The sequence below is a fragment of the Python bivittatus genome, unplaced genomic scaffold (genome assembly GCF_059951505.1).
Source record: "Python bivittatus isolate LINGU-HERP-01145 unplaced genomic scaffold, Pbiv_v1 ctg000400_np1212, whole genome shotgun sequence".
In the NCBI taxonomy this organism is placed as follows: Eukaryota; Metazoa; Chordata; class Lepidosauria; order Squamata; family Pythonidae; genus Python; species Python bivittatus.
In genome coordinates, this window is record NW_028277073.1 from 10715424 (window position 1) to 10734263 (window position 18840).

Consider the following 18840-nt stretch of genomic DNA (forward strand, 5'->3'; position numbering starts at 1 on the left):
TGGTAAATATTGTGAGTGTACAATAAATTGGAATAAATTAATATTTTACCAAGAGGCAATAAGGTTTCTAAGGATATATTGCTATTTAGCAATATTTTGTTACAATCCAGGTTTGGAAAGAACAGCTACAAAAGTCTAGGGGACACAATTTTATCTTAGTCGTTAGAGAGGCGTAAGATATAAGAGCTTGCTCAAACTATTTCTGTATAACCATGAAATACTGTTGTAGGAATACAAAATAATTTACTTTGTAGCACAAAAATGACCAACTTACATTTTCATTTTTCAAAATAAGTTTCAAGATTGCCTCCCTCTGTTTTAGTGCCTTTAAATTAAAAGAAAAAAAACCATGATATTGGTACATTGATCCAACCTTTTTACAGTGATAATCTTAGGATATCTATGATACATTTTAAAAGCAAAATACTATTCTGCTATAAATTCCTGCTCATACCACTGGGTCTTCCACAGAAGACAACGGAAGGTAGCTTCAATCACCAAATGTAAATGCTTCTCAAGCAAATGTCATTATTCTCCCACATGAACAGCACCCAGGTTCTTTATTCTCTCCTTGCTTCTGGAAGAAGCACTCATGAGAGAATAAATCCTTTGATAACAGGGATTCATGGAAGATTTCCTAAGGTTATTTGGAGGAGGTCAGCCAGTAATTGAGTCAGCCTGGGAGCAGCAAAAACTGTTTCCAGAAAAACACAACCAAACACAGCTAATTTCTCAGCACACACACTATCTTCCAAGAACTTCTTTAGCCAGAAGGAAAAGGATGGAAAATACAAATCAAAAAGGCAAAATAAACAACAGGATACCACTAAACAATTTTAACACAGGCACCTGATTATAAAGGACAGAAAACTGATTAAAAAGCTGAAACTTATTCCAGACAAGGCAGATGAATTTTTGATGAGCAAGAAACTGATTTAGACAAGAGGTAAATAACTGCTCTTAAATAATGTTGTATGTTCCCTACTAAATTAAAATTGAAGCTTTATAAGATTTTCCTTCTAAATGTCCAGTATGGAAGTTTTTTCCATACTTCCATTCTTTCCTAGAGAAGACAGGTATGGCAACCCTCTGACTTCTCTTGGTCATATCCTCTAAAGGTTTTTGAAAAGTATACAAAACTTACAACTCAAGCAAAACTCCACTGGCGTGACAGGAGTTCGTACCTCAAATATTAGTTATTAGGTCCAATCTTCACTGCATAATGTTTGGTTTCTGAGCAAAACATAATTTGTTTTCCTAGTTTTAAAGCCCTATGTAGCTCAGAAGCAGGATTATTACTTCCTCTTACCTGTGAAATCATCAAAGTATAGCCTACCCTATCTAACATCACCTCAGGGAAATATGGATGGCAGAGAAACAGAAGGGGAACGTTCTAAGTGGATTGCCCAAATTTTGGAAAATCATCTTCAAGGAATCCTGTTTGTTCTCTCCATTAATCAGCATTTCATTATAAATAGGTTGTGTTTGCTGTGTATTTGGCCTGCTGCCACCGCCATCATCATCATCATCGTGATAAACTACTTTGGAGAGCTAGTTTGGTGTAGTGGTTAAGGCACCAGGCTAGACACCAGGAAACCATGAGTTCTAGTCCTGCCTTAGGCACCAAGCAAGCTGGGTGACCTTGGGCCAGTCCCTTTCTCTCATCCCTAGGAAGAAGGCAATGGCAAACCAGTTCTGAAACCTTGCCAAGAAAACTGCAAGGGCTAGTCCAGGCAAACACCAGGATTCAAGACAGACTCAAAGGCATGCACACACACATACACAACCACCCCATCCTGCTCACTTTGACAGCTGCTTTGCCCTTCTGATTCTGCAGTCAAGATTCTGCTTTTACTGTTCATCTTGTTATTTCTCCTTTTTATTTTATTTGACCATATTATATTATTATTAGTGTACTGTAAGCTGCTTTAGGGCTCTTTAGACAGAATAGGGGCCCATAAATAAAAATAGTTACATAAAAAAGACTACTGGACGGACATGCTATAACAGCTAAAATTAAATATACGGCATGTAAGCAATTACATTTTTAACAACTTACAGGTTGATTGATATGAAATCTTGTAGGCATTCTTCTCATAATGGCAGAGTCAAGATCCTGAGGGCGATTGGTAGCTCCCATCACTATCACCTAAATATCATGTATGACAAAGAACAATTACTCTTGATGAAATATATGAATGTTGACATATCATGTCTCACAAGCAACTGGCCCTATTTTTTAAAAAAATATTTTTTCCCATTAGAACAATGAGCACATAATGTATCTGAATCTGAATCAAACTCTGGATGTTTAAATTTATCTAGAAAAGCCCATTTTTAATTGAGAACCATTGCAAAATTGTGTTTATAAATATTGATTCCAAAGTACTTGATTACAACTGCATCCAAAATAAATCAGACTCCAAAATTAGTAATATTGCAACTGTCTGCAAATGGAAGCAATACTGGTTTAAAAAATTATTTGATCAATTGTTCATAGTTCTAGATTTCTGCCTCCAAATTAATCTAATAGTAACAGAAATGGAACTTTTATCCATCCTGAATTTGACTGAAGCTGTATTTGATCAATGTCAAAGCGCACAATTAGAATCAATTATTAATTTCAAAGATAGTTTGAGAGATACAAAAGCAGTTCCAGACCAAAAGAAAGACCTCCGTTTGTTTAATATTGATATTCAAAGGTTGTTATTCGTTGTAAATTATTCTATTCCCAGATACTATTTCTCAAACCAAGGGAATTCAAAATCACACACACACAAAGTACTGAAATGTATGTTAACTCAAGTTCATTCATGAAAAAGAGAATGTTTATATTCTATTTTCTAAGATTTTGCCACAAATAGTTTTTACCAACATTTCAGGTATCCTTGTTTTGTATTCTGAACAGTATGTAGCAGCAGCAGAGAATGTACAAAAAAATCTGACAAATATTTAGACAACAGAATAAAGTATATCATGTTCAAAGCAGTTCAGAAATGTTAATAATATTGCTGTACCTGCTATTTCAGAGAGAGGGAGAAGGCAAGCATATGGGGGTATCACCTAGAGATGGAGATACTGCCCAAATGAAAAGGGAATGTAACTAAATTACTGTTTATTTAGAGCTCTTTATTTCTCATTAAGCGATAGGAATCAAGAAACAGGGCCCTTAGATGTATGAGGTCACTTTGACAGAGATATTGACATTTAAGGCTTCCTATCACTAGAATAGATTGGGGGGAAGAGGTTTTAAAACTAGTTTGCAATCCAATTGTCTCCTCTTTGAAAAGCTGGCTGGATATCTCTCTCCATTTCATCACGACTTTCAACCAATCACACCATCCTGTGGTTTGATGATAACCAGGTCAAGTCACTTAACTGGAGAAGTTACAGAAATATTGATCTCAACTGACAGAATCATGTAGGTTTAACCAGAATGAGACAAGACTTTCTTCTGGGCACAACTAATAAAAGCAAGAATATGGAACTAAAAATATGAAGTATGATATCAGATGCACTCTCAGCCTGGAAAAAGTTGCAAATTCTTGCTACACGATGTGGTGTAGGGTTATAGCGTTGGACTGGCACCAGGGAGACCAGGTTCTAACCCTCAGCCATGGGTGACTTTCGACAATATGGTCTCTCAATTCAATTTCATAATGTTGTTCTTGTGGAAAAAAGAAGTTAAGGAAGGAATATTATGCAGACTCCCTTGAGCTCCTGAAGGAAAGGAATAAATAAATAAATAAACCATCTTCTTGTGCTTCCATTTCTCAAGCTGATCTTTTTTGTACTCTTCACTGCTTGCTCATAAATGCCTACAACTGAATACTGAAGCAATGAAAAGTACATTTTCTATAAATATTGCATAATTGTCTCAATAAAAATAATAATTTGCTACTTACTTGGCAATTATAGTCAGTGTCTAGACCATCCCAGAGACTCATGAATTGGGCTTTCATCATAGCTGTGGCTTCATGATCAGAACTTGAACGACTTCGCAGAAAAGAATCTGAATTTAACAAAAAAAAAAAAAAAGGGGGGGGAGATTTGAGTAGAGACTTGCGTTTCTGGAATATGGAGCTACATGTGTTGCATGATGAATTCAACAGTTATATATGTTGCATGATGAATTAATTGAGGTACATTCAGCAACTGAGAACTTATGGGACACACAAGAAGATACTCAAGACAATGTCATATGTGCTTAACAGAAGGGTTGGACAGTGTTTCTGAAACAGCTCTTGACTCTTCTAGCAAACTGAAGAAAGCTCCAGAATCAGACTATGATGCAGCCAAGATGGGAAGAAACATACAGTGGGTACCCCATGTGCCTTTTTCAGTTCGTTATCTGTTGTCTACTGATTTCTGGGAGTCTTACAAAAAGTGCTGAATTGGGAGACCTGGTTCTGATCCTGCTAAAATCATTTCTGTTCTTAAACAACAGTACTGTTCAAGAACCTGGGACACAAGTTAGTAATACCTTAACTGGTGGGGGTTCTTGAACACCCACTCTTGCTTTGTATATTTAAAAATGCACCCACCAACTAGAGAAATTGTAGTAAACACATTTTTGCAATACCCGCAAATAGGTGTTATTTAAAATACACGAAAGGAAGTCTAAAACACAATTGGGCATGCGGTAGTCCCTACATATAGTAAAGTAACTGACTAAATTCTATTATTGGCCAACACAAATATTGAAAACCACAAAAATATTCCCACTGAACGTTGCTGTTACTTTTAAGATTTAAAACAGTATTTTTAGCTTTGGATCTTTCTTAAAATAAAAATCTCATCAGCTTAAAGTAATAAATTCCATATATCTACTGAGGAGCATCACATCTAGTTTTTTCCCCATAATATAATATTTATTTTATTTACTTATCATATTTCTATAGCCGCCCATCTCACACAAGCCCATCTGTTTATTGAAAATAAATAAATAAAAATCCTGTAATTCTCAAAAGTATGCAAATGTATAAAACATTTAAATAAAGTTGTATAAAACTGGTATAATATGTAAGAGGTAGGGGTACATGGATGGGTACATTTGCTTGAAGTCAACTTTAAAATACAGCTTCATGGCTGGCTTGTTTGGAAACCACTATCCAGTGTGATTTCATAGAACCTGGGTACTTGCAGGAATGCCTGTTCAAAGTGGAACTTGCTCACCTGGTGAAAACTAAAATGCAGGGCTTGGTACAGGTCCCAACCCCTAAGGAGTCTCTCCTTCAGAGATTCTGGGGGTGAGCTTTCTCAGTGATGGTCCCCTTCCTCAGGGACACCCTGAGCCTGAGACAGAGCTGGCCCCATTCCTATTAGTGTTCAGGAAGACCATGAAGACATAGCTCTTCTAGAAAGCCTCTGAAGAATGGAAAAGTAGGTAGAATGTTCTTCTGAGAAACTGGTGGCCATGGTAGTGGGATCTTCTTAGTTCTTTGACTTTTTTAAAATCATATTTTAACTCATTTACTGTACTGAAGAACATGTAAGCCACTTAGGGTCAGTCTGACTGGAGCGTACATAATACCCATACGGTATGTATGTATGTATGTATTGCAGCCAGGATATATCTGATCCCATCACACAGCCAAGGAAACCAGTTAGGAAACAGCAATTAGTTATTAATTTACACTTAAGGGGAAAATAGAAGAGCAAAATGCAAAGAGATGGACTTTTTATACTAACTGTAATGAGGAAGAAACTGTATTTTTTTTGTTGCAGAATTTGGCTTTTTCCAGTGATATGCTTTCTGGCTAGGTCTTATATTACCAGTCTGTAAGCAATAAGCTTCACATCTAATTTTACATATTATCTGAGTTGACAACTAAATGTGCTTGTGTTACCTTAAAAAAAAATCCATACAATATCTGACACAAGATTTTGAATTTCATACTGATAAATACTAATGCTGAAGGAATGAGACAATGATGTTGCACTAGCATTACTTGAATCCAAATGGGAAAAAATGAAGTATCTTTATTTTTCCTTAAACATTAAATATACATATAAAGTTATAGCAATAACTTTGTTTTGAGTTGAACAGCTGCCTCCCTTAAAAAAATAAAATCTATGAAAATACCTATTGTTTTGCTGCTGCTGATACTAAATATTACTGATCCTACGCTAATGAAGAAGACTGTGAGGGGTTTTTTAATGTTAATGTAATATTTTCAAAATATGTAGAAAATACCATTTTACCTATTTCATCAATAAAGATGATAGAGGGTTGAAGTTTTATAGCGAGAGAAAAAACAGCTGCTGCCAGCTTCTGTGATTCGCCATACCATTTGTCTGTCAACGTTGAGGGCTGAAGATTAATAAAGCGGCAACCAGCTTCTTTTGCTGTAGCTTTCGCAATCAAGGTTTTACCACAACCTGGAGGGCCATACAGTAGCACTCCTGAAAACCAAACACACAGTTAATAAATTCATTGCCATTCTGCGTAAGAAGATATAATATACAGTGGGGCAAAAAAGTATTTAGTCAGCCACCAATTGTGCAAGTTCTCCCACTTAAAAAGATGAGGGAGGCCTGTAATTTTCATCATAGGTATACCTCAACTATGAGAGACAAAATGAGAAAAAAAATCCAGAAAATCACATTGTCTGGTTTTTAAAGAATTTATTTGCAAATCATGGTGGAAAATAAGTATTTGGTCACCTACAAACAAGCAAGATGTCTGGCTCTCACAGACCTGTAACTACTTCTTTAAGAGGCTCCTCTGTCTTCCACTCGTTACCTGTAGTAATGGCACCTGTTTGACCTTGTTATCAGTATAACAGACACCTGTCCACAACCTCAAACAGTCACACTCCAAACTCCACTATGGCCAAGACTAAAAGAGCTGTCGAAGGACACCAGAAACAAAATTGTAGACCTGCACCAGGCTGGGAAGACTGAATCTGCAATAGGCAAGCAGCTTGGTGTGAAGAAATCAACTGTGGGAGCAATAATTAGAAATGGAAGACATATAAGACCACCGATAATCTCCCTTGATCTGGGGCTCCATGCAAGATCTCACCCCGTGGGGTCAAAATAATCACAAGAATGGTGAGCAAAAATCCCAGAACCACACGGGGGGACCTAGTGAATGACCTGCAGAGAGCTGGGACCAAAGTAACAAAGGCTACCATCAGTAACACACTACGCCGCCAGGGACTCAAATCCTGCAGTGCCAGACGTGTCCCCCTGCTTAAGCCAGTACAGGTCTGGGCCTGCCTGAAGTTTGCTAGAGAGCATTTGGATGATCCAGAAGAGGATTGGGAGAATGTCATATGGTCAGATGAAACCAAAGTAGAACGTTTTGGTCTAAACTCAACTTGTTATGTTTGGAGGAGAGAGAATGCTGAGTTGCATCCAAAGAACACCATACCTACTGTGAAGCATGGAGGTGGAAACATCATGCTTTGGGGCTGTTTTTCTGCAAAGGGACCAGGACGACTGATCCGTGTAAAGGAAAGAATGAATGGGGCCATGTATCATGAGATTTTGAGTGAACACCTCCTTCCATCAGCAAGGGCACTGAAGATGAAACGTGGCTGGGTCTTTCAGCATGACAATGATCCCAAACACACCGCCCGGGCAACGAAGGAGTGGCTTCGTAAGAAGCATTTCAAGGTCCTGGAGTGGCCTAGCCAGTCTCCAGATCTCAACCCCATGGAAAACCTTTGGAGGGAGTTGAAAGTCCGTGTTGCCCAGCGACAGCCCCAATGTCAGGTTCGGTCAGCACGAGGTTTCAGGGAAGCACGGGGCTGCAGGGAAGCTCGCAACCAGACCACGCGGAATCCACCGGCGGTAGCTAGCGGGGAAAAGAGGAACCGAAAGCGCCGCTAATTAACGAGCCACCTGCGGCCAGCTAAACAGGAAAACCGCAGCGGAAGCTTTTAATTACGAACTGATAACGGCGCGAGCAAGCAAGGAACGGGGCCGCAGGGCAGCGAAACAAGATCGCAACGCAGCACAGAACCCGCGGGTCTGCACGTAGCAGGGAGGGGCCAACCCAGCCAGAGGGAGACTGGCAATCAAGGACAATGGACTCTGACCGACCCTGCCATCATGAACGATCAGGGGGGACATTGGGGGGCCTAATTGCCCACAGCCGCAACGCGATCACGAGGCGGGAAAAAGCGCGGGAAGGGGGGAATATAACAAGTGATGCAATTGTACCAAGCCAGTCCTGGCTTTGCTTGTGACTACTACGTTACGCATGAGTAAACCTCCTTTGTGAACCACACGTGTCACGAGAGTTTCTCTGTCGAACGGGGCAAATCTCACATAAAGCCAGGACTCACCGTCAGCGCTACCCGGCACCACCGAGGAGCGTTTTCTTTCTCAATACAGGCATGACCAGCGACGAGGAATCCGTGGGTCAGCTGGAGCGCGAGGAATCCAGGCTCGCGGAAGGGCGGTCGGAGCCGCCCGGGAGCGACGGGGCAGCGGCCAGGGCCGGGCGCACTCCATCCGAGCGGTGGTCGATGGGCGTGAATCAAGGACCAGACGATTCGGGCGTTACGATGACCCGGGGTTCCGGGACCGTGAGTGGAGCGAGAAATTCGCCCGACTAGAGGAGAGAGTCGAGCGACGCCTAGACGCCGTGGAGGCGATGCTCCAGACCCTACTGCAGAGAGTGGGGCCACCGGCGGTAAACGAGGAGGCGAGCGACAGGGGGGGCAGTCCGACACCCCCGCCGGCACCACCCACGGCGCCCCGGTCGGAGGACCAACGGGCGGCAGACGCCCTGAGACTTCGAGGTATCACTGGGAAGTTCTCAGGGGACCCCGAACAGCTGCCGCACTTTCTGACGCACGTCAGGGGGTTCATGCAGAGGGGTGGTCACCTATTCGCTAGAGACGAGGACAGGGTATCCTACGTGGCCGAGCTGCTAGATGGCCAAGCCGCCAGCTGGGTGATCGGGCTGTACGATGCCAACGCGGCGGAACTACGGAGTTTCCCGGACTTCATGCAGGCGCTCCGAGACAGATTCGAGGACACATTGAGCGCCAAGCGGGCGGAGGACGACATCCTACAATTCAGGCAGCGGGGCAAATCGGTATCGGAATATGCCCTGGAGTTCCGGAGGTTGGCCGAGAAGCTCGCGGACTGGCCGGAGTCCCTGAAGGTGAAGTATTTTAAGAGGGGACTCAACCCAGAGATCCTGGAACGGGCACTGGGGCGGGACGACCCGGCCACAGTGAAGGATTGGATCTGGCTGGCCGGAACGGCGGAATCGGCGTGGCGGCAGATCCAACAGAGCACAAGACGACGGGACCAGACGAGGGACCGGCCGAGGGAGAGGACCCCCGAGGAGAGACGGAGCGGTCGACGGCAGTCCACCGGGAGGCGAGAGGTGACCAGAGCCCCGAATCTGTGTTTCCGATGCGGAGGCAGAGGCCACCGAGCGGCGCAGTGCCCGACGGAGCGGGAAGGCGCCCCACCACGGCCCGAAGTCAAAACCCCGCGTGCGAACGGGAAAAGGACCGGTGACCGACCGCGGAAGGGGGCAGTGGCGGCGGTGACCGAGAAAGGACGCGGGGGTGGTCGACCCCGGAGACAGCATCCTCCGGAGAGGACTCGGAGCCGGCGGGAAACGAGGCGCGCTCGCACTGAACGGCGTCCCAGTGCGAGCAGGGGAGTCGAGGCGCGCGGACCCAATAGGAGACGAGGACTGCCCACCGTTCCAGGTGAGGATACACGTCCGGGGGGTGAGATCCGGAGGGGAGGCGCAGCTACGGGCGCTACTGGACTCGGGCTGCACCCACTGCTTGATGCACCCAGCGGTGGTCTCGGGGCTCGGGCTACAGCTGAGGCGCCTCCGGGAGCCCATTTCATTCAGCCAGTTAGATGGCACGCTGGCAGGGGGGGGACCAGCTCAGTATTACACCGAGCCGGTCCAGAGGACGATCGGGAGTCACCGGGAAGAACTGAGGTTCGTGGTGGTCCCGGTGGCCGACTACGCGGTGGTACTCGGCTTGGCGTGGCTGCGGCGGCGGAACCCACGAGTCGACTGGACGGCGGAGGCAGTGCGGTTCGGGGTCGACAGACCGGCGAGGGGCGAGAGCAGAGGGGACCGAGCCGTGGAGACGGAGGCAGCCGCAACCACCGGCGGACAAGCGGAGGGTCCGGGACACCGGGAGACGGGGCGAGAGCAGATGGGGCCCGAGACCCGGGCGGCGACAGCAACAGCAGCAGCACCGGGACCCCGGAGACCCGCCACGATCCCGAGGCGAGGGGAGGCAGCGGCGACTGGCGAGGCAACCGCAAAGCGAGGGGCCGGACCCGGGGAACCCCCGACGGGCGGCGGAATCCCGAGGCAGTATCGAGACCTGGCGGCAGCGTTCGGGGAGAAGGAGTCTGACCAGCTCCCACCACACCGGCCCAGTGATTGCGCCATCGAGCTAGAGCCAGGAGCGACCCTGCCTAAGCCAAAAATGTACTCCCTGTCGAGGAGGGAGATGGGAGCCCTGCGCGAGTTCATAGACAAGAACCTAGCACGGGGATTCATCCAACCCGCGAAGTCACCATTAGCGGCCCCGGTGTTATTCCGGGAGAAGAAGGACGGCTCGCTCCGTATGTGCGTAGACTACCGGGGGCTGAACGCAATCAGCACGGAGTACAAATACCCCCTCCCCCTGATGAAGGACTTGATGTCGCATCTGTCGAAGGGGAGGGTGTTCACAAAACTGGACTTGCGCGAAGCCTACTTCAGAGTTAGGATCCGCGCAAAAGATGAGTGGAAGACGGCGTTCAACACCCCGCTCGGAAGCTACCAGTTTTCCGTGATGCCGTTCGGATTAAAAGGGGCCCCGGGGGTATTTATGCAGCTAATTAATGAGGTGCTGCACGACCTACTCTACCGGGGCGTCCTGGTCTACCTGGACGACATCCTCATCTACACCGAGACCCTGGCGGAGCACGTGAGCCTGGTGCGCACGGTGCTCCAGAGACTGCTGAAGGCACAGCTGTACGCAAAGCTCTCGAAATGCGAGTTCCATCGAGAGCAACTAGACTACCTCGGCTACCGAATATCCAGCCGGGGAATTGAGATGGACCCGGCGAAAGTAAGGGATGTCCTGGGCTGGGAAGCGCCGCGAACCCGGAGGCAACTCCAAAGCTTCCTAGGGTTTGCGAACTTCTATCGTCAGTTCATCCCGAACTTCGCCCAAATCGCCCTTCCCCTAACCGACCTGCTAAAAACCAAGGGCACTGGGAAACCCCCCAAGCCCAGCATGGCACTCGCGTGGACTGCAGAATGCCAGGGGCGTTTGAGGAACTAAAACAGCGGTTCACCGCGGAGCCGATCCTGCGCCATCCCGACCCAGACCGGCGGTTTATAATCCAAGTGGATGCATCAGACGTGGCAACGGGAGCAGTCCTGCTCCAACCCAGCCCGGAGGGGGCCATCCACCCGTGCGCCTACGCCTCCCGCAAATTCACCGAGACGGAGAGGAGGTGGATGGTGTGGGAGAAAGAGGCGTACGCGGTCAAGTGGGCGCTGGCCACGTGGAGGCATCTACTGGAGGGGGCAACTGAACCGTTCGAGGTGTGGACGGACCATAAGAACCTCGAGGCCCTGAAGACCCCGCGTAAGCTATCCCCCAAACAGGCACGGTGGTCCCAATACTTCGGGAGGTTCAGGTTCACACTGAAACACATCCCCGGGAAGCGCAACTTCTTAGCGGATGGACTGTCTCGCATGCCCCAACACGCCAGCCTACGGGAGGAGATCGTGGACTCCGTCATCCCCGCCAGCAGGCTGGCTGCAAAGGCGGTGACCCGAAGCCAGACCAAGGGGGAGCGACGGGACGCGGCGTCTGAAGTAAGGCAAGGGTTCGCGGAGGCAGCGGAGCGGGACGGTTGGCTCAAGCAGAACCGAGAGGCGCTAACCGGCCAAGAGGGGTTGTGGTGGCACGAAGGAAAGCTGTACGTGCCCGAGGGTTGCCGACGGGAGGTCATGGAGAGAGCCCACGACAGCCGGAGCGCGGGGCATTACGGCTTCGTAAAGACACTCCACTTAATCCGGCGGCAGTTTTGGTGGCCCACGCTCCGGAAGGACGTGGAGGCGTACTCGGGGGTTGCCCGGTGTGCGCAACGGCGAAAGGAGCCAAAGGCAAACCTAGAGGCCTACTCCAGCCGGTAGCGGAACCCGACGGCCCTTGGCAAGAGGTCGCCATGGACTTCATAGTGGAGCTCCCGGAGAGTAAGGGGAAGACCGCCATTTGGGTGGTCACGGACTTATTCTCCAAACAAGCGCACTTTGTAGCGTGCCGGCGAGTCCCCACGGCCGAGGGGCTGGCGAAACTGTTCGTGCAACATGTCTACCGACTCCACGGCGCACCTCGACGTATCGTCAGCGATCGGGGCGGCAACTTCATCGCGCGGTTCTGGCGGGAGTTCCTGAAGCGGGTGGGGACGAAACAAGCCCTATCCTCCGCGGCGCACCCGCAGACGGACGGAGCCACGGAACGCCTGAACGGGGGCTCGAACAGTACCTGCGCTGCTACGTGGGGCACCAACAGGACGATTGGGCGGAGCTACTACCATTCGCGGAGGTGGCATACAACAACGCCGTCCACAAGAGCACCGGGTTCTCTCCGTTCAAAGTAGCCACCGGGAGAGAATTCGTCCCCATGCCGGAGCTGCCTCAGCCGGAATCCCAGATCAACTCCCTGGACGCCTGGTTCGCCCAAATCGACGAGACCCGGCGAGCGGCGCACGCGGCATTGCAAAGAGCCAAAGCCGACTACAAGAAGCACGCGGACCGCAAGAGGCTCCCCGAGGAAAAGTGGAAAGTGGGGGACCAGGTGTATCTGTCAACCAAAAACCTAAAGACGCACCAGGCATCGAAAAACCTCAGCCCGAGGTTTGTGGGGCCGTTCCCCATTTCGGAGATCATCAATCCGGTGACCGTCAGGCTGACGCTCCCGAAAAGCCTCGGGAAGATCCACCCGGTGTTCCATTGCAGCCTGCTAAAGTTGCACCAGCCGGGGAACGCCTGGCACAAGGCGGAGGGAGTACCACCACCCATCATGGTCGGGGGGGAGCAGCATTTCGAAATCAACCGGATACTGGACGCCCGGAGGCACAAGGGGCAGACCCAGCTCCTAGTGCAATGGAAACATTTCCCCAAGTCCCACAGCGAATGGGTGAGTAAAGCCCACATAAGGGCGCCGGACCTAGTGCGGGACTTTTACAGTAAATACCCCGGGAAGCCGAAATAGGACCGAGGGGGGGAGTTGTCGTCAGGGGGGCGGCATGTCAGGTTCGGTCAGCACGAGGTTTCAGGGAAGCACGGGGCTGCAGGGAAGCTCGCAACCAGACCACGCGGAATCCACCGGCGGTAGCTAGCGGGGAAAAGAGGAACCGAAAGCGCCGCTAATTAACGAGCCACCTGCGGCCAGCTAAACAGGAAAACCGCAGCGGAAGCTTTTAATTACGAACTGATAACGGCGCGAGCAAGCAAGGAACGGGGCCGCAGGGCAGCGAAACAAGATCGCAACGCAGCACAGAACCCGCGGGTCTGCACGTAGCAGGGAGGGGCCAACCCAGCCGGAGGGAGACTGGCAATCAAGGACAATGGACTCTGACCGACCCTGCCATCATGAACGATCAGGGGGGACATTGGGGGGCCTAATTGCCCACAGCCGCAACGCGATCACGAGGCGGGAAAAAGCGCGGGAAGGGGGGAATATAACAAGTGATGCAATTGTACCAAGCCAGTCCTGGCTTTGCTTGTGACTACTACGTTACGCATGAGTAAACCTTCTTTGTGAACCACACGTGTCACGAGAGTTTCTCTGTCGAACGGGGCAAATCTCACACCCAAAACATCACTGCTCTAGAGGAGATCTGCATGGAGGAATGGGCCAAAATACCAGCAACAGTGTGTGAAAACCTTGTGAATACTTACAGAAAATGTTTGACCTCTGTCATTGCCAACAAAGGATATATAACAAAGTATTGAGATGAACTTTTGATATTGACCAAATACTTATTTTCCACCATGATTTGCAAATAAATTCTTTAAAAATCAGACAATGTGATTTTCTGGATTTTTTTTCCCATTTTGTCTCTCATAGTTAAGGTATTGTTGTTGTTTAGTCGTTAAGTCGTGTCCGACTCTTCGTGACCCCATGAACCATATTGCGCCAGGCCTTCCTGTCCTTCACTGCCTCCCTGAGTTTGCTCAGTTTCATGCTCATTGCTTCAGTGATGCTATCTAACCATCTCATCCTCTGCCGTCCTCTTCTCCTTTTGCCTTCAATCTTTCCCAGCATCAGGGTCTTCTCCAAAGAGATCTCTCTTCGCATTAGGTGACCAAAGTATCTGAGCTTGAGCTTCATTATCAGTCCTTCCAATGAACAATCAGGGTTAATTTCCTTTAAGATTGACTGGTTTGACCTCCTAGCAGTCCAGGGGACTCTCAAGAGTCTTCTCCAGCACCACAGTTCAAAGGCATCAATTCTTCGGCGCTCGGCCTTTTTATGGTCCAGCTCTCACAGCCATACATTACTACTGGAAAAACCATAGCTTTGACTATGCGGATCTTTGTTGGCAAGGTGACGTCTCTGCTTTTTAATATGCTGTCTAGGTTTGCCATAGCTTTCCTCCCAAGGAGCAAGCGTCTTTTAATTTCATGGCTGCAGTCTCCGTCTGCGGTGATCTTGGAGCCCAAATAAATGAAGTCTGTTACTGCTTCCATTTCTACCCCTTCTATTTTCCAGGAATTGATGGGTCCAGATGCCATGATCTTAGTTTTTTTAATGTTGAGTTTCAAGCCAGCTTTTGCACTCTCCTCTTTCACCCTCATCAAGAGGCTCTTTAGTTCTTCTTCACTTTCTGCCATTAGGGTGGTATCATCTGCATATCTGAGGTTGTTGATGATTCTCCCTGCAATCTTGATTCCAGCTTGTGATTCTTCCAGCCTGGCATTTCTCATGATGTACTCTGCATATAGGTTAAATAAGCAGGGTGACAGTATACAGCCTTGTCGTACACCTTTCCCTATTTTGAACCAATCGGTTGTTCCATGACCGGTTCTGACTGTTGCTTCTTGGCCCGCATACAGATTTCTCAGGAGACAGGTAAGGTGGTCTGGTACCCCCATCTCTTTAAGAATTTGCCACAGTTTGTTGTGATCCACACAATCAAAGGCTTTTGCATAGTCAATGAAACAGAAGTAGATGTTTTTCTGGAACTCTCGTGCTTTCTCCATTATCCAGCGAATGTTGGCGATTTGATCTCTAGTTCCTCTGCCTCTTCGAAACCCAGCTTGTACATCCGGTAGTTCTCGGTTCATGTACTGCTGAAGCCTAGCTTGTAGGATTTTGAGCATAACCTTGCTAGCATGTGAAATGAGTGCAATTGTGCGATAGTTTGAGCATTCTTTGGCATTGCCCTTCTTTGGAATTGGAACGTAAACTGACCTTTTCCAATCCCGTGGCCACTGTTGCGTTTTCCAAACTTGCTGGCATATTGAGTGCAGCACTTTAACACCATCATCTTTTAGTATTTTAAATAACTCAGCTGGAATACTGTCATCTCCACTAGCTTTGTTGTTAGCAATGCTTCCTATGGCCCACTTGACTTCACTCTCTAGGATGTCTGGCTCAAGGTCAGTGATCACACCAGCGTGGACATCAGGGACATTAAGATCTTTCTTGTATAGTCCTTCTGTGTATTCTTGCCACCTCTTCTTAATCTCTTCTGCTTCTGTTAGGTCCCTGCCTTTTTTGTCCTTTATCATGCCCATCTTTGCACTAAACGTTCCTTTCATATCTCCAATTTTCTTGTAGAGATCTCTAGTCTTCCCCATTCTATTGTTTTCCTCAATTTCTTTGCATTGTTCATTTAAGAAGGCCTTCTTATCTCTCCTTGCTATTCTCTGGAAATCTGCATTCAGTTGCTTATATCTTTCCCTTTCACCCTTGCTTTTCGCATTCCTTCTTTCCACAGCTATTTGTAAAGCCTCATCAGACAGCCATTTTGCTTTCTTGCATTTCTTTTTCTTTGGGATGGTTTTAGTTGCTGCCTCCTGTACAATGTTACGGACCTCCGTCCATAGTTCTTCAGGCGCTCTGTCTACCAAATCTAATCCTCTAAATCTATTCATCACCTTCACTGTGTACTCACAAGGAATATGATCTAAGTCATACCTGAGTGGTCTAGTGGTTTTCCCTACATTCTTCAATTTAAGCCTAAATTTTGCAGTAAGAAGCTCATGATCTGAGCCACAGTCAGCTCCTGGTCTTGTTTTTGCTGTCTGTATAGAGCTTCTCCATCTTTGGCTGCAAAGTATATAATCAATCTGGTTTCGGTATTGACCATCTGGTGATGTCCATGTGTAGAGTCGTCTCTTGTGTTGTTGGAAAAGAGTGTTTGCTATGACTAGCTTGTTCTCTTGACAGAACTCTATTAGCCTTTGCCCTGCTTCATTTTGTACTCCAAGGCCAAACTTGCCTGTTATTCCGATTACTCCTTGACTTCCTACTTTAGCATTCCAATCCCCTATGATGAAAAGGACATCTTTTTGGTGCTAGTTCTAGAAGGTGTTGTAGGTCTTCATAGAAGCGGTCAACTTCAGCTTCTTCAGCATCAGTGGTTGGGGCATAGACTTGGATGACTGTGATGTTGAATGGTTTGCCTTGGATACGCACTGAGATCATTCTGTCGTTTTTGAGGTTGTACCCCATTACTGCCTTTCCCACTCTCTTATTCACTATGAGTGCAACTCCATTTCTTCTAAGGGTTTCTTGCCCACAGTAGTAGATATAATGGTCACCCGAATTAAATTCACCCATTCCCGTCCATTTCAGTTCGCTGATTCCCAAGATGTCGATGTTCAGTCTTGTCATCTCATGTTTGACCACATCCAGCTTGCCTTGGTTCATAGATCTTACATTCCAGGTACCTATACAATATTGTTCTTTACAGCATCGGACCTTCTTTTCGCTTCCAGATACATCCACAGCTGAACGTCCTTTCGGCTTTGGCCCAGCCGCTTCACTCTTTCTGGAGCTACTTGGAATTGCCCTCCGCTCTTCCCGAGTAGCATATTGGACACCTTCCGACCTGAGGGGCTCATCTTCCGGCGTCATATCTTTTAGCCTTTTAACATTGTTCATGGGGTTTTCTTGGCAAGGATACTGGAGTGGGTTGCCATTTCCTTCTCCAGTGGACCACATTTTGTCAGAACTCTCTGTCATGACCTGTCCGTCTTGGGTGGCCCTGCACGGTATAGCTCATGGCTTCACTGAGTTACGCAAGCCCCTTCGCCACGACAAGGCAGTGATCCATGAAGGGGAGTTGAGGTATACCTATGATGAAAATTACAGGCCTCTCTCATCTTTTTAAGTGGGAGAACTTGCACAATTGGTGGCTGACTAAATACTTTTTTGCCCCACTGTATATACCTGATACAGGCTGGGGTTAATAAAGCTCTTCGCAAGAGTCTTCACATCTGCATAGCTGTTTACAAGCTGCTCCCATATGCCATGACATCCTGACATTTCTCTGCCCGTTAATTTATTCCCTATTACAATGAACACAATCTCACAGGGACAGAAACAAGCAATGTAGGCAGAATGGGGCACAAAGAGTACTCAAGTGGGAAAAAAAGTACCAATGCTGCACTTTGAGTTAGGCAGAGCTTAGTAGAATTTCCTCCTATATAAAGATACGCAGGATTACTTCCAGGTAAGGACCTTGTTTATCCAATTTAAACCTTTTATTCATGCCGAAATTATTTTAAGCTCCTGCATTGTCATTTGCTACTTATTGTATATTGCTGCCCCTATTAGCTATCTTACGAATTTTATTCTAAATTGAAGGCTGGGATATTAAGCAACGCTACAGTTAAACGTGGCTTCCAGGTGAGGTGTTACGGCTGGTTAGATGTCTCTGTGAGTGGCTCCACAAGCAGGTACAGCAGAGCAGTGAATCTGCTAACCAGGAGATGATTCTGGTTGACAGAAATTTCTCCAGAGGAAGGATAAATCAGGGGATTACCCACCTGTGCTCCAGAAGAGCTGCTCCTCACAAGGAGACTGCAGGAATTTAGTTTCTTGTGGCCGATGGTGGGTTGAGCGGCTTGGAGGTCAAGGGATTTACAACCTGCCCTAAATTGCTGTGCAGCCTTTATGGCCATTTGACTGGCAAAAGCCTCACCTTCTTAATTACTTTATGATTTAACTGCTTTACAACCTAAGAGAGATAATCCCAAAGGCAGTTAAGATCACAGTCTCTTGGTGAGTGCCTTCTTTTTGAAATTAAGAAGGGGGGGGGGGAAACTATTTTAAAGGAGTTTAATTTAAAAGCGAAAAGCTTAACAAGATTGTGATCTAAGAAAGTTTCAAACGGAAAAAGGGGGCAGTGATTTTAAAAAATAGAAGAAATATTTTTTATGATGAAAGTACCTTTGAAAATAGTAAAATTAATTAGACAACAGACCGGACCTTAGTGGGAATGTAGCTTGTTTATTTTTAAGGACAGCAGATAATTGGTAAATTTTACAAAACGAAAAGAGTAATATGAGCCAGACTTGTGACTGTGAGTATGGAGAGCCAATTGGGACTAAAGTCTTAAAGACAGAAAGAAGCAAAAGAGGAAGAGGAAGAAGAAGCTGCCTGCCTTTTATTTTCACTGTAGTAATTGACATACTTTCACTTTCTTACCATGGCAACAAGGAAAACTGCCAAAGTGGGAGGAGGACATCGGGGTTCACTGGAACAAAATACAGATAAGGGCATTTCACCAGATTTATTGCAGAAATAGTTTGAAGAATTTCGTAAAAAGATGATTGCAACAGTTAAAAGGAAATGGAAGAAGGATTTGCAGAGA

General features: G+C 46.8%; 1 protein-coding gene across 3 annotated transcripts in view; it reads right to left on the reverse strand.

The window, feature by feature from the left end:
• The window catches only part of ATAD1 (ATPase family AAA domain containing 1), a 37237-nt gene that overhangs the window by 5654 nt on the left and 12743 nt on the right, over window positions 1-18840 (reverse strand). For all 3 annotated transcript variants that reach the window (XM_088144419.1, XM_088144418.1, XM_088144417.1), the window contains 4 exons: window positions 6205-6405; window positions 3906-4012; window positions 2060-2149; window positions 275-325 (listed from right to left, as the gene is read on the reverse strand). In XM_088144419.1, coding sequence (XP_088000545.1) covers window positions 275-325; window positions 2060-2149; window positions 3906-4012; window positions 6205-6405 — 449 coding nt within the window. The remainder of the gene's footprint in view (window positions 1-274; window positions 326-2059; window positions 2150-3905; window positions 4013-6204; window positions 6406-18840) is intronic.